We start from the raw sequence: 25,285 nt of genomic DNA, 5'->3' as shown, positions 1-25,285 counted from the left end.
TACAGGAGTTTCCAATACGGCTATTCGTCAAGTCCAAGCTGTCCAAGTCAATTTTATAATGTGTGTATCTTTAATACTTACGAAAATGAACATAGTTTTATTTTATTTTTATTTTATTTTATAAAAAATTATTAGCAATCTAGTTTTGATCTACATTATCTTTACATCCATATTTTTACATGGCATAATGATGATGAATGTACAAATATAGGTATGTGTAAATAATAGTATGTATTACATAGATAAAAGTAATATCTATATTATACATGTAAGTATGTACCTACATAATATTAAGTGGATATCTCATTATTAAGTACAGTAATGTTCACCTATGTAATGTGACTAATGATGTTGAGGACAAAATAAAAAATAAGCAGTATCAAGATCGTTCAGTCCATTTCCCCTAGGGTTGCACACTCAAAATTTTGATTTCCCAATTTGCCATCAGATTCTGGTTTACCTATAAGAGCCTTTGTTCGATGGTGGTTGATATAAAGATGATTCGTGATAAACAATTTTCTTGGTCGTTAATGAATTACAAAACTGTATATAAAATTAAAAATTAATTGACACGTCTTCCTTATTGGTATCTCTCGTTTTTGCTCAATTCTAAAGTTGGTATTAATTAGATACTCTTAAAACAAAATGCATCAGGAATGCCTGATGAATAAGTACTAGGCTCGTATGAATATGTCTACCTTGATGTCTACACAATTGTGAATGCTTCATGAGTCATGAGGTAGGTATAGTCTACCCAACCCATATTGGTTTGCCTACTCGATTTCCTACGTAGTAAACGAAGATATTATATCACCCTTTAATTTTTTTATGCTTACCTAAACTACCTACACCACCTATATATTGCTGTATTGTTATTATTTAGAAGAAAGGAGTGATTCTTCATTTTGTCTGTGTGTATAAACTGTGAACCGTAGCACGCGTAGCACTGCACAGTGCTACGCAGAGAAATTCGCTTATACATTTCTTAGATACTGTGTTTTTGTAATAACTTAGTGCACACAGTCTTATTATCTCGAAATATAATATTTTAGTATCATCTGAATTCATTCTTATCTCGAGCGCCAGTTTTGATGAGCTAGAACTAAGAAAAATAAAGCGGATAAATTTTACTTTTTATCCAGCAATACCGCGTTCCCTCAAGCTTAAGAAGTTTAATCTGATTTAATCCTATTGTTTTCGTTATAAGCACGTTCGTAGTATCAACAGAACGGATATTATTTTATTATCGTTTTAATATTATATTCTAAACCACAGAGGAAATTTATTATCATTTTCACAAACTGAAAATGTTGTGCATCTAAGTTAAAATGGAATTGTTTATTGTGCCCAAAAATATGTATATTCAAATAAATAATTTGGACTTTATTGGATAGAGAAATAAGACCTTTGAATATTATTATTATAGTATTAAAGTATCATTCTTCTTGTGTATACTGTATAATTACGTTATTCAAAAATTTAAATTAACGTAATCAAAATTTGCTCGTGTGATAACATTCGGTATAATCTATATATAAAAATGAAACCCGTTTCGCGTTGTCACGGCATCACGTGTGAACGGCTGAACCGATTTCGATAATTCTTTTTTTATTATATTCCTTGAAGTACAGGGATGGTTCGTATGGTGAGAAAACGTAAATACGTTCCACGGGCGAAGCCGGGGCGGACCGCTAGTTGTTTATACATTTGAAAATATCAGTTAGTTTTTCATTAAAAAAACTATCCTAAAAAAACAAGGCTACGTGACAATTCCTGCATAGCCCGATTTGTCCCAAACTAAAAGCCCAGAGGTCACTTTATATAACTCAATTACATTTACTCAACAAACCCCGACCGCAGTGCAAACAACAAAGCACTAACCGAAATTACTGAATTATCTGGTATTAGCTGTGCCTCGCGGTTTTACCCGCGTTGCTCCGCTCCTGTTGGCCTTAGCGTGATTATATATACCCTATAGCCTTCTTCGATAAATGGGCTATTTAACACTGAAAGAATTTTTCAAATCGGACTAGTAGTTCCTGAGATTAGTGCGTTCAAACAAACTCTTCAGCTTTATAATATTTCATAATATCTGGTATTAGAAAACCCAAATATTATTAGAGCATAGATAGAATTAGTTTCAATCACGCGGTCTTACGTACCGTGATTGCTATATGAAGTACGTTCCTCTTAAAGAATTTTAATTGGCAATCGCGCTACGCTGCACCCAATTTTGCTTCTGGCGTGAGTAAGCTTGTGAAAATAACTTCCTAATATATCATGTACCAGGTTATTAAAGTTGTTATAGCTATGTATTCTCGTTTGGTTTTGCTTCTATAGTATGTAGCTTATCAGTTTGTTGTGTTGTGTGAATGTAATTTTGTATAGTGTATAGTAAATTTTGAAATAAAAGAATTTACATCGAACACCAGATTTATAATTATTATAGTATTTCACTTAGAAGTATGGACTATGCTGAAATTATTGGGCAAATTCAGGCATTTTGTACATATAATATTTTTGTGTGTTTAATTTTTTACTCCAATTACACATCCACTGGAAAGTAAAAAAATAACTAGATATCTGAAAAAATAATTTGAATTCCTTTATTATTTAACTTATCTAGAAATGCTTTAATGAACAGATAAAAATGCAAAGATATTTTGAACAAATCCTTTATTATTCATTTAAACACTTTCTATTGCTATATGTAATTAAACACAATGCATAGACTCTATTGCAATTTGTATAACGCAACTGTACAACATTGTCAAGGAATTTGAGAAACAATTACATAAATAAGATATTAAGTATCAGCTTTTCTAAACTTTGTCGATGGCAGAACAAGATATACATATAAAGATGTGTTCAACGCGCAATCCTTTTCACCTACACTTAAGATTCTTAACAATCACTTCCAATCAAATTGGTCCCGTTACTTCTAATGAAAAATCCATCTGCTTTTCCATCTCCATAATATTTTTATTCCATAGTTGTCTATCTAACCGCTGTGACAGCCAAAATAATATTTCTTTTACTCTTAGGTCTATTTAATCTCACTATCCTATAAATAAACCTATGTTTTTCATGAAAGTTTATGCTCTTATTTACATTTTTATGTCCCAATTGTAGCGTATCCTTCATTTTCTTTTTCACCTTAATCCATCGATCATTTTTCCAATCATATTTCTTTCCCATAGCTAAGAGTATATCTTCAAATTTAGGCCACTTGTCGTTCGATATACTCAACACGAATTTAGCGTTGTTTGTGTTATTTTTTAATGGTACATCAATTAATTTGTGATTCTCTGATTTCTTAGGTACATTGTGAATAAATGATTTTTCGTTTTTAGTATCAGCATCGCTATCCCAATACAATTTCTCTTTTACGTCTTTTTTGTTATAATTTGAAGTGTCGTACTCATAATCAATATCTGAATAATTCGGGTATTCATTATAATAGTCGCTATATGCATAAATTTTATGGTTTTCCCAATCTGTAAGTTAAAATTAAGTTCTGTATTAAAGAATTAAACAAAATGTATATTTTTGTAATATAGAGTTTCTCCCGCTTCTATAATTATACAGTTCAGTAATCAAATCCACCCGCCATATTTGGGTGAATTCGATGACTGAACTGAAATAATATAAACCAAGCATGTTAACGACAACATCATCAAAATTTAATATCAATCCATACTAATATTATAAATGCGAAAGTAACTCTGTCTGTCGGTCTGTTACTCAATCACGCCTTAACTACTGAACCAATTTGCATGAAATTTGGTATAGAGATATTTTGATTCCCGCGAAAGGACATAGGCTACTTTTTACCCCGGGAAATAGGATAGGTTCTATCACGGAAATCCCACGGGAACGGGAACTATGCGGGTTTTTCTTTGACTGCGCTGGCGACGCTGCGGGTGGAAAGCTAGTGATAAATAAGATTTTCAATCTTCTTAGCATTGATATTGAATTTTGATGAATTACAAGATCAAAGAAAATAAAGCAGAAGAAGCAGGTAATTAAATAAATATTTAGATTACGTTAAATTAAATGGCTACAGTGAAAATATACTCTCTGTAATATACAAATATTATCGCACTATTATGAGAATAACCTCAATTTACAAAATACACATTCAAATTAGATCTTCACTGCCGTAACAAAACACAAGCAACTTAATAATCATAGCTCTATATATAATATCTACAATAAACTAACGTTAAATCTTACCAATTCTTTTCTGTAGAGAGAAATCACGTTTGTAATTGTCAATTATTTTCTTCCGACGATTGCCCTTACCTGTTAAAAAGAAACAATAAGTAAGTGGGAATAAAAATTGTATGTGACGTAAAAAAGCAGTAAAAACGTGTTTACCTGGGCAAAACGTGAGCAAAATTAAACAGGCGTGTATCACAAAACTTTTAGCCATTAGTCTAGGACACGTAGCAGGGATCTGTAAAAGGTAAAAAGGAATAAGAAAAATTACACCTACGACCGATTTAACCGTACTAACTGAGAGGCTGGCTTTAACGAGGATTTATTTGATTTCTGCTTTTCGAACACTCTCGGCTAATTTTATTACTATTGAGCTTTAGGGCAAAATGTATTTGTTTTTTAACTTTTGTTTTATGACTTTTATGTATAAGTATTTAATTCAACATTCACGTGAGACAATACGGGATTGAAAACAAGATACTTATTTAAAAGAAAAATTATGTTATAAATAATATTTTTTTAAGTAATTCCGAACCTGAGAAACATAAAAAACATGAATTAAAAAATTACCTATGTGCAATATTTCCGTGTATTATTTAAATATCAAAATAAAACAACTCAGATCTAAACAGTTCTAAACAACCTCAGATGATCAATTTCGTAAATATATTTCTACCGTTGCTACCATTTTACCGTATAAAGGATTCTCTATCCAATTTTCATTCAATGCATATAATTAAATTCATTGATTTAGACCCGGCATTGATGAATTCTTCCATCAATTAAGTATTGATGGATTAGTTCATTCACATTTATATTGGACTTTATTTCAGAACATTTATACCAACTAGGCACTAATGATATAATAATAACGTATTTCGATCTTTTGATCGTATTATAAGAACATATAATATAATAACATTCCTAATTACACATTCCTCGTAATCCACACAAATGAAAGTAGATAATAGCCGATATAAGCTTCAATTATCATATCCAACCGTTCATTAATATTGGCTTTTTCGTAATAAATAATCTTTATGGATATTCGTTAATTACACACGCAAGGTTGTATACAAAATAACTTATTATAAGTTTAATTAATTGACTAATATATAATATTATAATTTGGTGTCTGTACGTAAAGAATCCCTTTAAATTATTTAAATTTTAATGCGATGATTACTTTCATGATAATTTTTAAGAACAGTCAAAAAATGTATGTATGTATTTGTAAAGAGATATTGAAATTTTAAGAACTTATTTAATCATAATAGATTAACTTATCACACCAACGGACTATCACAATTCGATAAACCGTACAAGATAAATAAATAATAAATTACTTCCTATAATAATACTCAATAGAAAATCCAATAATGTGTTGACATTTAGAGCCTGTAATTATAGTTTACTTAAATAGTAATCATACGTCATTCCTTATGGAGTCCCAGCTAACGATATTGTTGTTCATAAAAAGAATAAAAAATATTATTTTAACGATAAAACTTACACTTGTAACTATTCGAATTGAAATTATTATTATAAACTTTGAACATTAGCAAGAGCGTTATGATCGCGAAATTATATGTCCACGACTTTTCCGAGTAACTAGCAGCACAATACAGTAGCGTCTCGCTTGAGTTTCACAACAACACTGAAAGCTCGCGATGAAATGTCTCGCTACGCTCTCAATGTAGCTTTAACTTTGAGAATATCAAGTTGGTGAGTGTAGATTGCTTCTTTAGAGTGTGTGCTCTAGTCAACGGGTTCAGAGAGCCAGCAATGTGATAGCAACATTTTATTACTTGCGGTAAAAAACAAAAAAGGTGTGTTGGTGGAGGGTTCCTTCCGCCTTGCCGCCCCTACACCCTTCACTGGCCGCGCTTGAACTTGTGTAGCATGTCTGCAGGTAGACTCCACTTTAAATACGGGAAATTCTGTAGGCCCCTACAGACCATTGAAAGGCAGAGCGTATGAAAATTAATTTTTATTCGCTCTAGTGTCTATTCAACAGAATATTAACATACGCTTCATTAGTACCGCAAATGTTTACTGACTCAATTACTCGTATGGTACCTACTTTGTTACTTTAGCATCGTCTTTTTAAGGTTTGCGGTAATGAACTTAGCTTTTTGCATTTATTTTTGTATGGAAGAGTTTATTTTAACAATTAGATATTAGAACAATTGAGCAACGATTGTTTCTGTAGTATTGTAGAACGGGAAACAATGCCATTCATAGGTCGTGTCAATTTTACTGTAAGCCGTTTCTTTTTTTAGAACTTTGATATATGGTTGGTTGCTATAAATAAAATTTATTTTGAGAATCATTCTACCAAATGACTTTAGAAATATACGCTAATTCACAATCTACTTCTACAGAATAATAAGTTTGTCATCCGTTATTTAATCTCCTTGAAAGTGTAATAATATGTAGGTACTAAATCAATATAAGTCCAAGTATTACTGTTACAAGTAAAAATAATACTCCAAAGATAGAGGTAACAAATAGGGACACTAAATCAGAATTAAATTTTTTTACGTACGAGTATCGTATTCATAAATCCAAACCACTCCACGAAAATTGCGAACAAATCCCATAAAAAGGACAAACTATCTTTCAGTTTCGAAGTAATCTGAAATTGCATGTCGTTAACGCTGCTTGCTTTTAATAGCTTCGCTAGTCTACGCCAAAGACCAAAAAATAATCACTGTGTATTGAAAACTGACCGCGTCGGCGATGAGCTGTTTAGAATGCACTTATAAAAGAGAAAAACGTAGTAAAAGTGTTAAAAAACTTTTGATAACGAAAGATTTTTAGCTCACACAACATAGATGTTTTTAATAATTAATATCGCAATGGATTAAAGCTAGTACACAATCACGTAACCCATAAATTCAAATGAAACATTATTATGTAGATTTCCCTTTAATTATAGGAAACAATATGTAGGAAATGATTTCGATTGGCTTAACTTCACAATTTGTTGACGTAAAACTTCCATCAAGCCCCATTCGTATGCAAGCAATTACTGCGGTAATTTACGAAACAATTCGTAGTTTTCATTAAATGGTTTTCACGATATTCCTACGCTAAACTTCTATAAATACAACACCAAAATGTATCGCAATGTAGGACATTTTAAACGCGATATTTTTAATCTGCAACATTCTAAACTTTCTTTGAAATTCCCGAAATTAAACCACATTTAAGAAAAATATGATATTAAGTATTTAATAACATGTTACCTTTTAATAATATAAATATCTAATATCATTTTATTCTATAATTATTGATGCATATTATCTAGATAGCTTTCGTATTCGAAGCTTTTTATGATTGCTTTCAAAAGTGTCATTACAGAAGCTATTTTAGGAATCGTTAATCAAACGGCTAAGCGTAAACTGATAGCGGCAGCTCCACGGCAATCAACTTAATTATACCTTTATAGCGATAGATACTTCACAACATTGTTGTTTAAATACTTTGAAAACAGTTTTTTGTTTTGTATTAGCAATTACAGTTGTATTATTCCGTATTTTCAATCAATTTTGTTGTATATTAAGGTTTATATTATATCCAGAATACCTATTAAGATCATAAAATATCTTCTTTTTATAGTAGTAGGATGTATACTCTACCTGTACCTATTTAGAGCTACAAGGTCCATTGAAATGTTAAATGCTTATACTTCAATTAAAACCCTCATCATAATTTGATCTTTAAAATCAAAGGAGCATCTATTTGCATGAAGTATTTACTCTTGAGTAATCCCGAACGAGCTTGAAGACCGCTAGCACAACGATTTACCACGCGCAGTTTTATTTCAGAGAACGGCACTTTTTAATTAAAACGACTCGCTGTAAAAAGTATAAGGCGACTGCAGCGGCGTCATTAAAACCCCCTCGTTCCAATCTGAATCCGATATCAGACCGAGATACAAGAAACTTTAAACAACTTCAATTCATTAAGTTTGCAATAAAGGCATTGGCAATTTAGGCGAGCGACGCTCAAAAACTCTTGTACAACTTTATTACGCAATTCATTTCCGCGATTTTGTGGACTACATTTTTTAACTGGTTTTTTATATTTTAATCACATTTAAAATTTTAGATTAGTCTGCTTGTCTACTACTAGTACTTTAATTTGAATCGTGAGTTGTGAATCGTAATTAAACTGCAATTTAAGATTAATTATTAGAAGTAAGCAAATGTTGCAATATAAATTGTTTGTTAAACATACAATAATTAGTTTTCAATCAAGTTTAGCGGAAAATTGAAAGAATGAAAACAATTCATAGCTTGTCCCTATACCTATAAACAAAGTGAGGCCTGAGGGTAGTTTAGAATGTCGATTAGAAATCGTCCGAGTTAAACACATTTGCTGTGAATGAACACTGATAGTGGGTCGTTGTAAAATTAACAACTTGTAAAGTTAAAGCTTAAGTATGTAGTTCCGAACGATTTAATATAATAAGGATATTTAAAAACATTACAACATAGTAATTTGAGTATAATTATGTATAAAATACCAGTTGAATTTTCTGTATATGGATTTTATTATTTCGACGTTGTTATAAAAAAACATACAAAAATACACAAGTCGAACAAAGGACTCTACTACTTCCTAACAAAATCGAAAGTACAAAAAGAACCCGTGAATGATTCATTTAATTCAAGCGTCTATATTAAGATAACAATGTGACACGAGTCAATAAATATTCAGGCCCCATCTTAATTAGAATTAATCCCGGACGGTCGTCAGCCTAGAAGTATCGAATTTACTTATGCTAATCTTACGTCACTCTGAGGACTATCCCTAGTTTGTAGCCATGGCTGTTGACAGCGACTATTTTGCATTTTACAAGCTAACGTTTCGGCAGTAGGTATGCTGAAATAGATAATTCAGTGTAGGCTTTTTCACTTCATATGTAAAACGTTACATCTTAATATACTAATTATCTACTATGTTATAAGTACATACCGAATTATTTATCTACACAGATGTGCCTTTTGCTTTATTATTATGTCAAAGTATTGTTGTACCAAAACAAATTACAGAAGGATTTTCAATCTGTTCAGTAACATTGTTTAGATACTGTATTGATGTCTTGTTATACCGAGCTTATTTCAAACATTTAACAATGAACAGATAGAAAATAATTATGTTCTGTAGAGGTCTTCACAATAACACTTTATTTTCTAAGATTCTCATTAAGTAATAAACAGCACTAGAGAGGGTCGAGTGATTCTTGAAACAAATCCAGTTCTTTTGTTTCAAGGAGTTTGTACTAATGAAACCCTTCTGATCGTGAAATTCTAGTTAAATGTATTTATTACTCGTATAACAACTTTAATTGATGATCCTTGTAGTGGTACGGCATGAACTCAATATGAAATGTTAAATTATAACAATACTGTTGTACGAAATGTGGTAAAGTTTCTATAAGCGGCTCTACTAGTGGCAAACAGTACGTACATTTATAATATTACTGAAAATATTTTGTTATTAATATATTATATTAGATCGTCAGACTCTTTTGTTTTATGATAATTATATTTCATATTGTTTTTATGACTAGAAGTACTCTAGTACAATAGAGATTGTGAATTACATTTCTTAAAATTGCTATTGGTAGTTTTTCCATGAAATATAATATGATCAAATATCATCAACTGAAAAGTAATATGTTATGAACGTATTCTTAAAACTTTTAATAATCTTAATTTGATTAAATTGTAATTTTATGTGTAATTTTTGTAATTGTTTATTAATGTATTTTGTGTGTAATAATTAATATAATTTGTTTAATATAATTTGACTGTATTAATTGAATGTATTAATTTGTAAATTTTTGCACGCCATTTAAAATGGCAGTATATGAACCTTATACGAGCAAATAAATATATTTGAATTTGAATTTGATTTCAATATAAATTCGTTATGAAAGGAGTAAAAAAGTTTTATTTTAATTAAATATTAGTGACTCGAGTAATCGCAAGCTCTATCATTGAAAAGTTTATCGTCTATTGAAGTTCCAAATGAGCTTCGCGAACACTAAGTAATAACTGCGAAATACTTACCTAAATTGCTTCTAAAAGCTCTTGTGAAGTTGACAATTGTGCAGAAGGAAAAACCTACAAAAATAATGCCTTTTATATAATCAAAACAGCTAAATAAGTATTATCGTGTTTATTCTTAAGTCTCCTCGTATTGTTGCCTTCACAATTCCGTTGGCATTACATTTATGTCGGCTTAAGCGACATCATAAAACACCATATTTCCAGCGTATTTAAAAAAGCATTAGCTGTGCTTGGAAATGTCTTGATATGTTTTTTTCATGTACACATTTATAAATGTGTTTCTACACTATAGATATTATACTAAAACAGATTTTTCATTTCTAAATTCGTTCACATTGTTTTAAAATAAATAAATCTGAAATTTTTATATTTTCCTAAGTTGATTATAATTAAGAGCGTTGGAGAGAAACCTTTTTTACGTTTTTTCCAGTATTAATACACAAATATACAAGTACTACATCGTATACCTAATCTTATAAATCTAGAATACGTGAATAAATAAATTGCGTATAAAAAACTAGGTACGCAATTTTCTATGAAATAGACAGACATCTCTGAAATATTGTAGAACTAATTAAATGGCTATTGATATTATTATTTAGCCGAAAATTCATATTATTATTACTCCGTACTTACTTACCTTGTTAAAAGTAAAGCAAGACGCATAATTATATTATTAGAACAGATTTTATATTCCAGAACCGTAAAATAAAAAAAGTATTTCTACGCGTTGATATTAATTCTAATCGGAATTATGTTTGCTTAAGAATTATTATGCCTTTAATAGAACTGTAGTATACCTGGATGGATGCTCGTAATAAGTTTATTAAGTGGATTACAGATTATTACACTAATTTCCAGAATGAAATATTGTTTGAAAACATTTATTTAGGAAAAATAACAAATATCCGTTGTGCCCAAAGTCACCTACTTTATTTCATATAGGTATGTACTTTTATTTTAGGTACAATAGCTTTGTACTCTGTAACTACACGTATAGGCCTCATGAGGTAATTAAAATAGGGAGACAAGTCTTTCAAAGGTAATTATTTAACTTCTGGTTTAATATCTACATTACAATTTAAAATTAATAACAACTTAGTATGCAAAAATTCTTAAAAATATCAATCATTATAACACAAGTGTTTTTAATGAAGGTTTTCAACATAACGGTATGGTAAACTTTCCGGAAGCACACTGAATACAGTACCGTTGTGAAGAGGTCTTGTCTCTGCATATTGTATGGCGCATATTTTGGAGAGCACTCCAGTCATTCAGTCTTATACCCGACGCTGAAAGCCAACCCGTCCGTTTAAAGTTATTCAACGCTGTTTGTTGTTACTTAATTTTGTTTCTGAACAATGCTGATATGTCATGGCATGTTATATTGAGATTAAAACTACAACTCATTTGTAGTAAACAAGTTAAAATATAATCGTTCAATTTCAAATTAACAAGCTGAAGTATATGTTTTCTGAATTTTGTGTCTGAACAAAGCTGATATGTCATGGAATATAAGATATAATAAATTTGTATATTTGCGATTTTTGTCGTTTCCTACACATCTTTTTTTTAGGTATGCTTCGGATCGTAGCTGGCAATCGAGCTGGCACGTCACCGGACAGAAAGCGATGATTGGCGCCGCCCATGAACATCCACAAATCCTAAAACACCATAACTATAGTTAAAATGGATTCTTTATAAATTGAAATTGATACTACCAAAAACATAAAAATATGATACTTCCATTTCAAATTAACAACCAAGTCCATATCACTTCAAATATATTTACACCGAAGCGAAGTGTGGCTGTTACATATTTATGTTATCTGTGCTATGCCGTCTATTCCCATCTTTTAATGGCATAGCCATGTCGCTTTATATTTTCACAAGTTCGCAGCATCCCGGCTGCAATCCAGTTTGTATTTTTAGCGCAACCAAAGTTGGGAAATAGATTGACGTTCAGGCAGAGATTTGGTTCAGCAATTCCGAAAACGTGGTGACGAAAAAAGTATCGAATGAATTGAACTGTAACGTACACCAGTGGATCAGTATGAACTATGAAAAGAGCATTTTTTTATGGTAGCTGATTGACCCATTTCTCTATCGAGCATTTCCTACAGACTAGACCCCACGAATTATTTTAAATTTTTAACACTACCTATTTGAACACTTGTGGATGAAATGTTTCACTTATCTCATTTTCATACATTCGTATCACATCTGCATTCATATGTAAAATAATATTCAATGAAATATACCACAAAACACATGACCTCACGTATGTATGCTATTTCTCATTAACGCCCCATTCTAACATATTCCGTTTAAAACATTAGATTACGTCGCGTTCCCGTAATCATGTGTAATTTAGGCTTAATAAACAATGCACCGTTTCAAACAAACAACAATGCTGTTTACTACCGCACAATTTAGGTATGAATATTAATATCCTACAAGAATTTTAATGAAATCGCTAACTCAGGCACGATTAAAAGCCCGGGTTAAATGCCGACGCAAGTTTTATTACATAGATAATACATAAGTAGCTTCGTTGTACTTTTATTCAAAAGGCTCTATCATTAATTAAAAGTTAGGTGATTAACTCCAAATACCCATTCAAGCTGCTCATTCTAACCGCTTTATCAACGAGCTAACGTTGAAGTTTCGTAATAAATTAATATGTTATGAATTTCATCTATTCAAAACGTTTTACATTTATGAATACAAAAACCCTGATTACTTATAGGATCACTTTAAAGATAAGTTGAGAACTACTAAAGCAAACACTTTTATATAATAAAAAACAAACTTCTTTCTAGCGATATCTATCTAATGGAAAACAAAAGATCTTTCGATAGGCACTGCGAATCGATTTATCCCGAATAATATTATTATCTGAAAATTTCTTGCGAATACCGCATCATCTGGTGAATCTAATATAAGTTACGACTTTCATGTCGCATTAAGAAGACAAGCCAGCGGAAACTATTAGACACCATCTGCCACACTGTCTTTACGAACAAAATAGTTTGAAAAGTGTTAGTTTTTATATGAGCCAGTTTCACTTTTCGTTGAGATTTTTCCTACGTTGTAATATTTTAACTTTTATGGTAGAGTTTTTAAAGCATTAAGAAACAGTAAGTACTTACTAGATTCAATACTGTATATTTCTTAATTTGTTAACAGTATAACTTACGCTACATTATACATACTTATATAATATGGAAAACTTTTGAGAGTCTGAATTACCTTATAAATTAACGAATTAAGGAAAAAGATTATCGTATCCCGAATTCGTAAATTCATTTCTCATCAGCATTCACGCATAGCCTATAAATGTACTGCTATTTAAATCGTATTATTCAATACGAATTCCCCGACGTCATTACAGAAAGAACACAATAAATAACATTTTGTGTCAGAAAGTAATGATTTATAAGGTGCGAAATTCTAGTCTCGGGGTTGCGTGATCTCCCACGGGCCAGATAGCAGTTAAATAAGGCACCAAGGGAATTCTTCAGGGACGAGTGGGTACTTAGCATATTGTATTAATGGAGGGCATTCGGGTAGAGAGAATGGCACTCATGAATTAGTGAATCCTGATAATTTACGAGATTCTCGCTTCCTACGAGTGTGTCTTGAGCCCGTAAATTACCTTTATTTTGGCCCAACTAATCACAATTGTAGAATATTAATATACTACAAAATAGAATTGTAATATCTACAAATTGCTACGAAGCAAAGTAAATACTGTAGAAGGCCAGTGGAAATTAACATTAAATTCGCAAAGCACGATGTAGATTTGAATTTTTGGTATGTTGTTTGGATCAGTTAGGGTGATGTAAATCCCAATTTGCAACTTCGAAAAAGTTGTGCTCGCTGCGCACCACGTGATAAACTGCGAAAATTTTGGACTTTTTTCACTTTTTGCTCTAAAAGTCATAAACTATGCGTTTCCGACAAGTATGATTCAGTACATAAATTAAGGTTATTAAATTTGCAACAATTTAAGCCTAACCGCAGCTCTCTAAACCTTATAACGACTAAACTGTGGCCATTCGAAGATGGTTCATTTTTCCCGAAATATTGAAATTTTTAGTTTTGCTCCCGTTTGAAGCAACATATTGGCAAAAACCGCTCGTTCCATGAGAAGTTCGTATAATAAAGTTGTAGTGCATTTAATTTTCTTTCATAAGAGCATAGAACAAAGTCTGTGAGACAAATATTTCACAAACAATATCTGAAAAACAAAAAGAAGGTAGAAATAGATTTTTAAAGAATTGAAACTGAGAGCATATAAAATCATAAAAAGAATAATACTTTTTCATTTGCTGGATAGGTAATTAACAAAATTACAAAATTTGGGAAAGTAGGAAAAAAGATTATACGCAAATAATAAACTGCGAAAATTTTGGACTTTTTTCACTTTTTGCTCTAAAAGTCATAAACTATGCGTTTCCGACAAGTATCATTCAGTACATAAATTAAGGTTATTAAATTTGCAACAATTTAAGTCTAATTAAAGCTCTCTAAATCTTATAGCGACTAAACTGTGGCCATTCGAAGATGGTTCATTTTTCCCGAAATATTGAAATTTTTAGTTTTGCTCCCGTTTGAAGCAAAATATTGGCAAAAACCGCTTGTTCTATGAGAAGGTCGTATAATAAAGTTGTAGTGCATTTAATTTTCTTTCATTAGAGCATAGAACAAAGTCTGTGAGACAAATAGTTCACTCACAATATCTGAAAAACAAAAAGAAGGTAGAAATAGATTTTTAAAGAATTGAAACTGAGGGCATATCTTAATCTTAATCTAATATATATTATAAAGGCGAAAGTTTGTAAGGATGTATGGATGTATGGATGTATGGATGTTTGTTACTCTTTCACGTAAAAACTACTGAACCGATTACAATGAAATTTAGCACACATATAGAGGGTAACTTGGATTAACACATAGGATAGTTTTTATCTTGGAAATCCCACGGGAACGGGAACTATGCGGGTTTTCCTTTGCAAACGCGAGCGAAGCCGCGGGCGGAAATCTAGTAAAATCATAAAAAGGATAATACTTTTTCATTTGCAGTATAGGTAATTAACAAAATTACAAAGCTAATTAAATTTGCAACAATTTAAGCCAAACCGCAGCTCTCTAAACCTTATAACAACTAAGCTGTGGCCTTTCAAAGATAGTCAGTTTTTCCCGAAAATTTCAAATTTTTAGTTTTGCTCCCGTTTGAACCAAAATATTGGCAAAAACCGCTCGTTCTATGAGAAAGTCGTATAATAAAGTTGTAGTGCATTTAATTTTCTTTCATTAGAGCATAGAACAAAGTCTGTGAGACAAATAGTTCACTCACAATATCTGAAAAACAAAAAGAAGGTAGAAATAGATTTTTAAAGAATTGAAACTGAGGGCATATAAAATCATAAAAAGGATACTTTTTCATTTGCAGGATAGGTAATTAACAAAATTAAATTTTCTACAACTTTATTTTATGACCTTCTCATAGAACGAGCGGTTTTGCCAATATTTTGGTTCAAACGGGAGCAAAACTAAAAATTTGAAAATTTCGGGAAAAACTGACTATCTTTGAAAGGCCGCAGCTTTTTTAGAGAGCTGCGGTTAGGCTTAAATTGTTGCAAATTTAATTATCTTTGTAATTTTGTTAATTACCTATCCTGCAAATGAAAAAAGTATTATCCTTTTTATGATTTTATATGCCCTCAGTTTCAATTCTTTAAAAATCTATTTCTACCTTCTTTTTGTTTTTCAGATATTGTGAGTGAACTATTTGTCTCACAGACTTTGTTCTATGCTCTAATGAAAGAAAATTAAATGCACTACAACTTTATTATACGACTTTCTCATAGAACGAGCGGTTTTTGCCAATATTTTGGTTCAAACGGGAGCAAAACTAAAAATTTCAATATTTCCGGAAAAATGAACCATCTTCGAATGGCCACAGTTTAGTCGTTATAAGGTTTAGAGAGCTGCGGTTAGGCTTAAATTGTTGCAAATTTAATAACCTTAATTTTTGTACTGAATTATACTTGTCGGAAACGCATAGTTTATGACTTTTAGAGCAAAAAGTGAAAAAAGTCCAAAATTTTCGCAGTTTATCACGTGGTGCGCAGCGAGCACAACTTTTTCGAAGTTGCAAATTGGGATTTACATCACCCTAACTGATCCAAACAACATACCAAAAATTCAAATCTACATCGTGCTTTGCAAATTTAGGGTTTTTTAGTGTCGATTTCTACTGGCCTTATAGTACGAATTTCATTTCTCAAGATTCGTTCATTAAATATTTATTTCAAAGTTCATCTTGTACTACAAAACGTTGAATATTATTAGACTTTATAATCCTGCTGTTTTGTGTTAAGTTTGATTAGTTTCAATATTATTAAAAGCATTGGATCAGTAACAATTAAGACTACATATCGGGTTTCCTATTATAATCATCATTATAAATTTATGATTACATGAAATAATATATTTAATCAATAAATGAATGTGCATTACGTAAATTTTATATTTAACCGTAATAATTGTATTTTTTGTAATTATCAAAAAATGACGACATAAAACTCATGTGTTTTGCTACGACGTAGCACTATGCTACGCTTAAGCTGTTTGAAAAATTATTCAACGAAAAAACAAACACTTCATTATTGTATTATGTATATAAGTATGTTTACTGCAATAATTAATGTAATATATTATCCATACATAGTTTGCAGATAAATATCGGACAGATAATCCGTTCTATAATTTCACGCCTTCGTTTTGTCTTGTAATACAGCAAAGAGGAAATACCACCACCATTAATTCCGTTATATTATGGGGAAGATAAAACATGGAAAGCGTTAGTTTATAGTGCCGTAAATATCTTGTATCGTGGTATATTCTGCGCACATGCGCTAACAGTTCATTATTTATTTTATGAATTTCAATGTAGCAATACGGAGCAGCTGATCACGTGATAATAATATATGGTGATTCACAGCTACGATATGTTTTAGAGTGACCTCAGGTATGTGAACTTAGTAAAGATAAATTGTTTGAGTAGACGTTGGGTTTGGTTGAATATAAACCATTGAATCTTAGGATGTCGAAAGTTAACTGGATTAAAATATATATCGTAGTGGAATTATTTATATATTAAATACAAATTAAATATATTATGTTATTTTGTACGTATGGATACATGTTACGTTTTATTACTTATATAAATATAGGTTTACACAAATATATTATAAGGATGCTTTATTACAAAAGTATAGTAATGTTGAACTCAACCGGGTACCAGGAAGTGTATGAAAATTTGATTACTTTTGAACCGGAATGACGGATATACAAACGAAACAACATAAAATTAAAGTTTAAACCATTTTAATGCCAGTCATTTATCTGTTATATTAAAATTTGCACGGCATACCTTAATTAATATACTGACAATTAATTTGATAAAAACGAAAATAACTTAATTCGAGACAAAGTCATTTCAAATTAATTTTTAAATTGTGCATTATTCAATTGAACCGCGTAAAAACCAATTTGCACTTAATATAAAAGTGACTTGTATGAAAAGCGCTATATTTCGCATTCATAATGCTTCATCAGACCGCATTGAGTGTGTAGTAGGTCAGCCAGAATAGGAAGTCTCATTATACAGTCATTAAAACGGTTTTCACTTGAAAAACCGTTCGAGTTCCCATTGATATAAAAATATTGCGAAAAAGAGCATTGTTTTTGCACTTCTGTTTTCTTAATACCCTCACCGCCTACAGATTGCTTTTCTTGGTAGCGCACAAATAAAATATCGCTTTCATCCGTTTGCGATACTATGCAAATACCACAGGCAAATACAAATAATCGAAATCCAAACGTTACATTCAATGTCATAAAACATTCGTTATTTTTATAAAACGTCGGCTCAAAATGAGAAGGGAAAGAACACAAAGGGTTGTAGGTTAATCTATTGAATCATAAATTAGTGAAGTCACATTGCGGTATGTCATAAACAACGGTCCTCTTCGGTTTTTTGCTCGGGGAACATGTCCCTGTGACATATGACGGCACTTATCCCTCCAAACTGCTGTAATTCCGGAGATCGAATCCATGGATTGAAATAAAAGCCTGTTGGATGTTAGTTGCCCATTCAATGGTACTATTTGGGAGGCTCCTTCATAAAGACACATTTTTAGAGATAGTGTTTCTTTCCATTTTAAGGAAACAATGTAAAGCTGTGAAAAATAATCGGCTCATTTGTCAAAATCAAAAGTATTTTTCTTTTAATAACACTTTTTTTCAATTTACTATCGCCTTATTTTACACACACTTTAGTTACAAATAGTACGCTAAATATCCTTCAATACTTTATGAAAAGTCATAATCAGTGTACAAACTTTCAAGAGTCGAAATCCATAAAACCAATACTAAATATTTATCAAAACATAATATTTATTACTATATAATATCTAATAACATCACGGTAAATAAAAAATAAATCATTCCATTTAATTGTATAATAACAATTACACCTAAAACAAAGTCATCTTGCAGCTGTTAGCAGAAACCGCACGATACAGAATATTAAGGTCCAGAAGTACCTACGTAATTACTAATCAAGCTAAAACTACAAGTTCATAGTTTCATTCAGACCATGTTCAGAGGGCGTGTTACACGCATCTGGTGCCACTTAACTCTCTGATTACAAACAATGTTACATTAATTATGTTTTTGCTTTGGAAGACACAGCTGTAATTTATGTTGCCCCGTTTTTCTCGAAAATAAATGGTCGTAATAAGTCTGGTCCGTAGTACTGTCTAACAAAATGTGTTATGATCATTGTAATACATAGTACATACACCTTTCACAGTATATGTATTATTGTTAGCTCTGTTTTCACAAGGACGCTTATGTTTACACGTTAAGTAGAAATTTCCTTTCATGTAATTTTACACTAGATACAATAGAAAATTTGATTTAAAAGTAAACAGATTAAGAAAACTTTCAATAATTATTAGTTAAATCAAATTTGAAAACTGCTAGATTATTGTTTTTACTTTAACATCGTAGTAACCAGTAACAAATCACTTGAAAATGTGGAAGTATAATATATAACTCATTTGTTTTGTTAAAACATTCTTCGATACACTTAACAACCACATTTAACTAGCACAAGCCACAACCCCATCAATTTAAAACTCGTTGTTAGTACATTTTTCTTCTGCGCGTCTTATTTAGTTCTATTCTAGAGTGGTAAATAAAACAATTCATTTAACGGTTAGTTAAGATAGACGACACATTTTGTCTCCTTCAGTTAATAGACGCATTCCCCGGTCGCTTATATCTGCAATTCAACCTAAATTGAAATGCCAATCATTCTACCAGAGATATTGTCCGATACGGAGTACGTTTTAACTTTGACTTACCACTAGCGTCTTTAATTACAATATCTTTTAAACTATGGAAAACACAACATTTTATACTGCAATAATTTAAACTATATATTTTAACTTGTTAAAAAGATCGAGAAAAATTAAATTCAATTAATTAAGCTTTTATTTAAATTACTGACTAGCTTTTTTAAATCAAATTATTTCGAAATTTAATTAGAAGACTTATTTTAGCTCTTTGGAAAAAGATTTAATAATGGAAATTTAAAGAACTTATTCTCTTAATTAACGAAGAGTATAATGTAGACTTTTATAATATATAATTACTAAAAATAAACCTATTATTAATCAAGGATTCTGTCGCCATACTGTTTTAAAATTTGTGCTATAATATATAATGTAATAATTATCTCTCTATTTCGTGGTAGCTTGAGTTAGTTTTTTTTTCAAATAACCAATATTAACCTGATCAAAATAAAGCTGTTAATAACAATCGATTTTCGCATGAATTTCGAAGAACGGCATTCCTATATCCATACTAATATTATAAATGCGAAAGTAACTCTGTTTGTCTGTCTGTTACTCAATCACGCCTGAACTACTGAACCAATTTGCATGAAATTTGGTATAGAGATATTTTGATACCCGAGAAAGGACATAGGATAGGTTTTATCCCGGAAATCCTACGGGAACGGGTTTTTCTCTGAAAACGCGGGCGAAGCCGCGGGCGGAAAGCTAGTAAATATATAAATACCAAAACCAAACATACAAAAATATTTGAGTATTAAATGAATAATACTGCTTTAGCCTAAATTACGCTCTGTCCTCAAAAACGAACTATAATCCTGTAGGATTATAGTTCCTTGTTATTCAGCGACCTACTTTTAGTTTCATCGTTTTACTTAAAGCGCTTATTACATAATTTGATCTAAGTTCGAAATCCACAGTTCAATTCAAAAGTTTCACAATTGCATGTTACTCTCTGTGGCCGCAGGGTCATGCCAAACTTATATAATTGTCCAAGTTTCTAACACTGCAATGCCATTTGCAACAAAAGTCCACTTTTTTAAAGACTTTTATAAATTATTTGCCTATAAATAACAATCCAAAAATAACCCTTCTCATTAAAATATATCCAATTCAATGCGAACGTGAAAAATATAATTCATGTAGATAAAAACATAATAAAGAGGAAAACCATATTTTCTTCTTTTTTCGTGGGTATCGCACAAATTAATGGTTGCTAGGTATATACAATTATAATATTTTCTTTTATAAAAATCAAGGTAAAAAATATTCAGGACTGATGCCATTTAAATATAATACGCTATCAAGCACAATATAATCATTTCCACACGTAGCTTTTGATAAACAACCCTTAAAAAAATTCGATAACAATGTAGGTTAAAAATAACCAATTTCATACAAGGGTTCATTAAGATATGAAAGAAGATAAGACTCAGAGGATGAAAGCTGATGGCAGACGATGATGATAATTATGAAGATGTGAAGAAATAGTAATTTATAAGTTGACCTTTTAATATTTAATTTCATAGTAGGTACGTATGGACTTAAAAGTTAAATAAACGTATATTTAAAATCCAAAAGTGATATAAGAGGTCTAGTAAAACTCCATGACTTGTTCGTTATTACATTTATTATAACGAGATAACAAGAAAACGTAAACATATTACGGAAAGCTACCTTAACACGACTTTAATTAAAGGCGGTATAATTAACAAAACCACTTCATTAGTATTACAGTCTTGAATATTGCTGACATTGACAAGATTTCTGATTACATATTCCCACAAAACGACTAACTCTCATTTTGAAATGGAGTTCTCCAATGATATTCCCCATTAGTGAAAATACGCTGTTTGCTTCAGTTATTTCATATTTTCAACTGAATAGTTTTCGGAGTCAAGCTCTTGGGTAAACTAAATCCCTGTCAGTTACTTAGTTTAATTACCCTAGTTAGTTTATAATGTATTTTCCGAATGTTTGGTGACTATTACAAAGTAAAATGGTCGCTAGTTTATGAATTAAATTTATTAATGATAATAATTTTGAATGATAAGTTCTGTTTTCGTTCATGCCACGTATGCGGTATGCTTATTTTCAAGGGAATCTAAATTAATTCATCACTTTCTCACTTATTAATCTTGAATTAACTCCATTACAAGGACATAACTATAGATTAATCTATAACAAAACAAACTTTAACTACGTAACAAATTACCCACTCATTTATAATTTAATACTGAGCAAATCTTATTGTTTACCTTTTCTCTTTACCGCATCATAATATGCACTCTTCGTTTACCCACAATATCGTGCAGTCACAGAAAGAACAGCCAGTAATAAAGCTTGTGTTGTAAACTTTTACGAGCCTCTACAATATGCAGGCGTAATATCAGCCTCGGAATTTTTCCTTGTAATTAAACCAACAATATAAGCCACTAGAATATTAGCACCGTACCGTCTTTAATAAACAGGCGCTCCAGTTTTGTTATATTCATAGAAAAATCTAATATGCTTTAGTCATTAGTATGAAAATTAAAAGTTTAGTTTTATTTCATCGTACAATTATTGAGGCCTTGCAATAACCATAGTTACCAAATTATTTAATAGACTAGCAGCTAGCTCGTTATTTTGATTCGATTAAAAATCGAATGATGGTACAGATTATTCAATTTGGTAAAGTTACAAGCATATTTTTAATGTCACAGTGGAGCAGTACCATCAATTGATGGTAAATGACGTGCATAATAACCACAACAATGAGTTGCTGTTTTGTCCCTTATATGAAAAGTATATGGTTGTGTGGATTAAGTAGGCCTATAGGATTGTTTGTTCTTGTTTCAACTGCCATGACTGCTCCATTCTTCACACTAAAATTATTTGTAGCTTTTTTATTTTGATTTTATTGATGGATTCATTGAATTTGGAAGTAAATGATCTCGATATCTATGAACTTGGTTCGCTGTTAAGCTTGAAAATGTTAGTTAGATTTACAGCATAAGTGCGGTCATTTTATGCGTTTTTTATAATAATACGGTAATCGATATAAATGATTAATATTTAAACATATATAAAAACTAACTAAAAAATAACATAATCCTTAAATTTATATCACTCAAATACTCATGTTTTTTCGTATCTAACCATGTGCCATCACAATTTTATATCTATAAAGTGGCATGGTAAATTAAAAGTAGGGTAAGGTTGCTCAAGTCGTACCACAGCGTTAGTCGTACCCCACCAATATCTCGTCTGATACCATTGAATTGGGCCATCTAGTGTTGTTAACGTGAACTATTTAGTCGAGCGAGCAAGCGTAAACAAGTGGTCAGGCGGTCGGCTTCGTGCAGCGAAAATAATTCAAAAAGTAAGTTTTTTATCACTTTTCATGTAAAATTAACGACTCATTCATAAGCTTTTTACGGCAGGAATGTTATCTTTATATTTTGTCTTTGTTTACAACGATTTTTAATGCTTATCTGTCAATCGTTTGGGCATACTCAAACAGGAGAAAATTTTTAGGTTGTGTTAGTAATTTTATTTTTCAACCTCAAAGATAAGTATGCTTAAGTCGTACCTGTTAAAAATTCTTTACTCGTACTTCTATTTAGGTCTAAGATTTTGTTATTCACTAAAATAATTACCAAATAATATGCTTAAGTTAATCTCAGACTGAATTATTTGTAATTTTAACTTACTTAAAATTGATCTCTTATTATTAAGAATTTTTCTATATAGTTTATTATATCTTCACTAAAGTGTATTTTCTAAGTACGACTTAGGCTGTATGTGGTACGAATTAGGCAACTAGGCGCCTTAATCGTACCGAAGGTATGTTTTTGAAAAACGTTAAAATATATATTTTAATATTAACATTGTAAGTTTCTGTGATTTTTTAATAATAGACAACTAAATAAAGATTCAGTAAATGTGGATTATTTTGTATTATTTCAATTGTCGTGAATATTATAGCATAATTTCCTTAGGGGGTACGACTTGAGCAACCTTACCCTACGTACTAAAACACATTTTATTTTCTAAAATAGCAATAAAAATCCCTAGGGGCCGTCCATTAATCACGTGATGTTTTTTTTGGAATTTTTTGACCCCCCCTCCCCCTTGGTGATACGTGGTGAGGTTTAAGACTACCCCTCCCCCCTATATCACGTGTATTTTTTCGTCCCTGCAAAGAATCTATTTTTTATTTATAAAAAAATACTGGTATAAGTATCATCTAATTTTATTATAGAAAATTAAAGGCTACTATAATAAACGTTCAGAGGTAGATAGAAAGATTGCAGTTTGTTTTTGAATGACATAAAAATAATGAAAGAAATGCGAAAAAGTTGTACGCGTTTGACTAAAAATAAATACATAATAATATGTAACGCCGCTTCTCGGTTGAGTATCGCGCGCTTGCCGAAAAAATAAATACACGTGATATATTACTTTACCCCCCCTCCCCCTGGTGATATTTCGTGATTTTTTGATGCACCCCCTCCCCCCCTTTTGAGCCTCACGTGATTAATGGACAGCCCCCTACTAAATTACTGCTGTGTCCATTGTCAGGACCTTAATCTCTCACAATTATAAAAGGTCACGCATTATCTTATCCCTAGATATAACGTAATTTATTCAGCGAAAATTAAAATATTCATTATTTTCCTTTGGAGAGGTGTTCTAGCATTTTATAAGTCACCAGTCTGGAGTACTATCCTTTTGTTTTTGATCCATTAATTTTAAACAAACCTCTTAAGAAAATTGATCTTATTGTTTTCGTTGATACTGTAGATAAGGGTCGATTCAAAGGCAAATTAATATTGGCGTGAAATTGCTTCCTCCGGGATGTTTTTAAACAATAAAAATAAAATGTTATATAGACACGATATTATTATTGTTTTTCTTGAATTTACTCGTTACTAAGTATCATCCAGTCTAATTCTCCTAGCTATTTCGTGGTATCATTAAAAGTAAGTAAAAACATATTATAATGAGAGTTGTTTATGTCTCTTATGTATGGGATGGTATAGGTAATATCAGCAAATAAATGAGAAAGATTATTTTAAGTATACAATACTTAATTTAAAGCAGGCTTTAATTATGTCCAAAATATTTGTGACTGAAATCAAATTAATCCACATAATAATTGGTTCCTATGGGAAACGATAAACAATGGCGCGTTCAGTAAAATTTAGTAAGCCATTTAAATTTCCCGCTATCTCCAACTCTTACAAAACTCATTAGCAAAATTGTTTGCCTACGGGAATTGTACATTTGATAAATCCCTTTACTAAAGTGCTCATGTTAATTAATTCGGACTCTTACTTAATAGCACGTACCTAAAGTTCTAGGACTACGGATGGAAAATTGTTAACGACGCTTTTACAGCCAATTTCGAACATTTGTGCTGACTTAAACCCTTGCTGATTGGAAGACCAAGACTAAAAGCTTAATTGCAGATGGGGACACATGCTATATGCCATAGTTGGAAATTCAAATCGAAATAGAAGTGAAATGGGAAAAATTTAGGTACATTTTTAAACATAA

At 31.0% G+C, this 25,285-nt stretch overlaps 1 protein-coding gene across 1 annotated transcript; it reads right to left on the bottom strand.

Moving 5' to 3' along the window:
* Window positions 1–2,680: 2,680 nt before the first annotated feature.
* On the bottom strand, window positions 2,681–5,870 carry LOC149906551 (uncharacterized). Its single transcript, XM_090104996.1, has 4 exons — window positions 5,735–5,870; window positions 4,381–4,459; window positions 4,237–4,305; window positions 2,681–3,497 (listed from the first exon to the last, which is right to left on the bottom strand). Exons 2-4 carry the CDS (start codon window positions 4,433–4,435, stop codon window positions 2,998–3,000), a joined length of 624 nt encoding a protein of 207 aa, XP_089961122.1. The 5' UTR covers window positions 4,436–4,459; window positions 5,735–5,870; the 3' UTR covers window positions 2,681–2,997.
* Window positions 5,871–25,285: the final 19,415 nt, after the last annotated feature.

This window comes from Colias eurytheme, chromosome 8 (genome assembly GCF_061535395.1).
Source record: "Colias eurytheme isolate Ceu_HAF_F1 chromosome 8, ilColEury1 Martin Lab GWU primary, whole genome shotgun sequence".
In the NCBI taxonomy this organism is placed as follows: Eukaryota; Metazoa; Arthropoda; class Insecta; order Lepidoptera; family Pieridae; genus Colias; species Colias eurytheme.
This window is presented reverse-complemented; position numbering and strand designations above follow the sequence as displayed.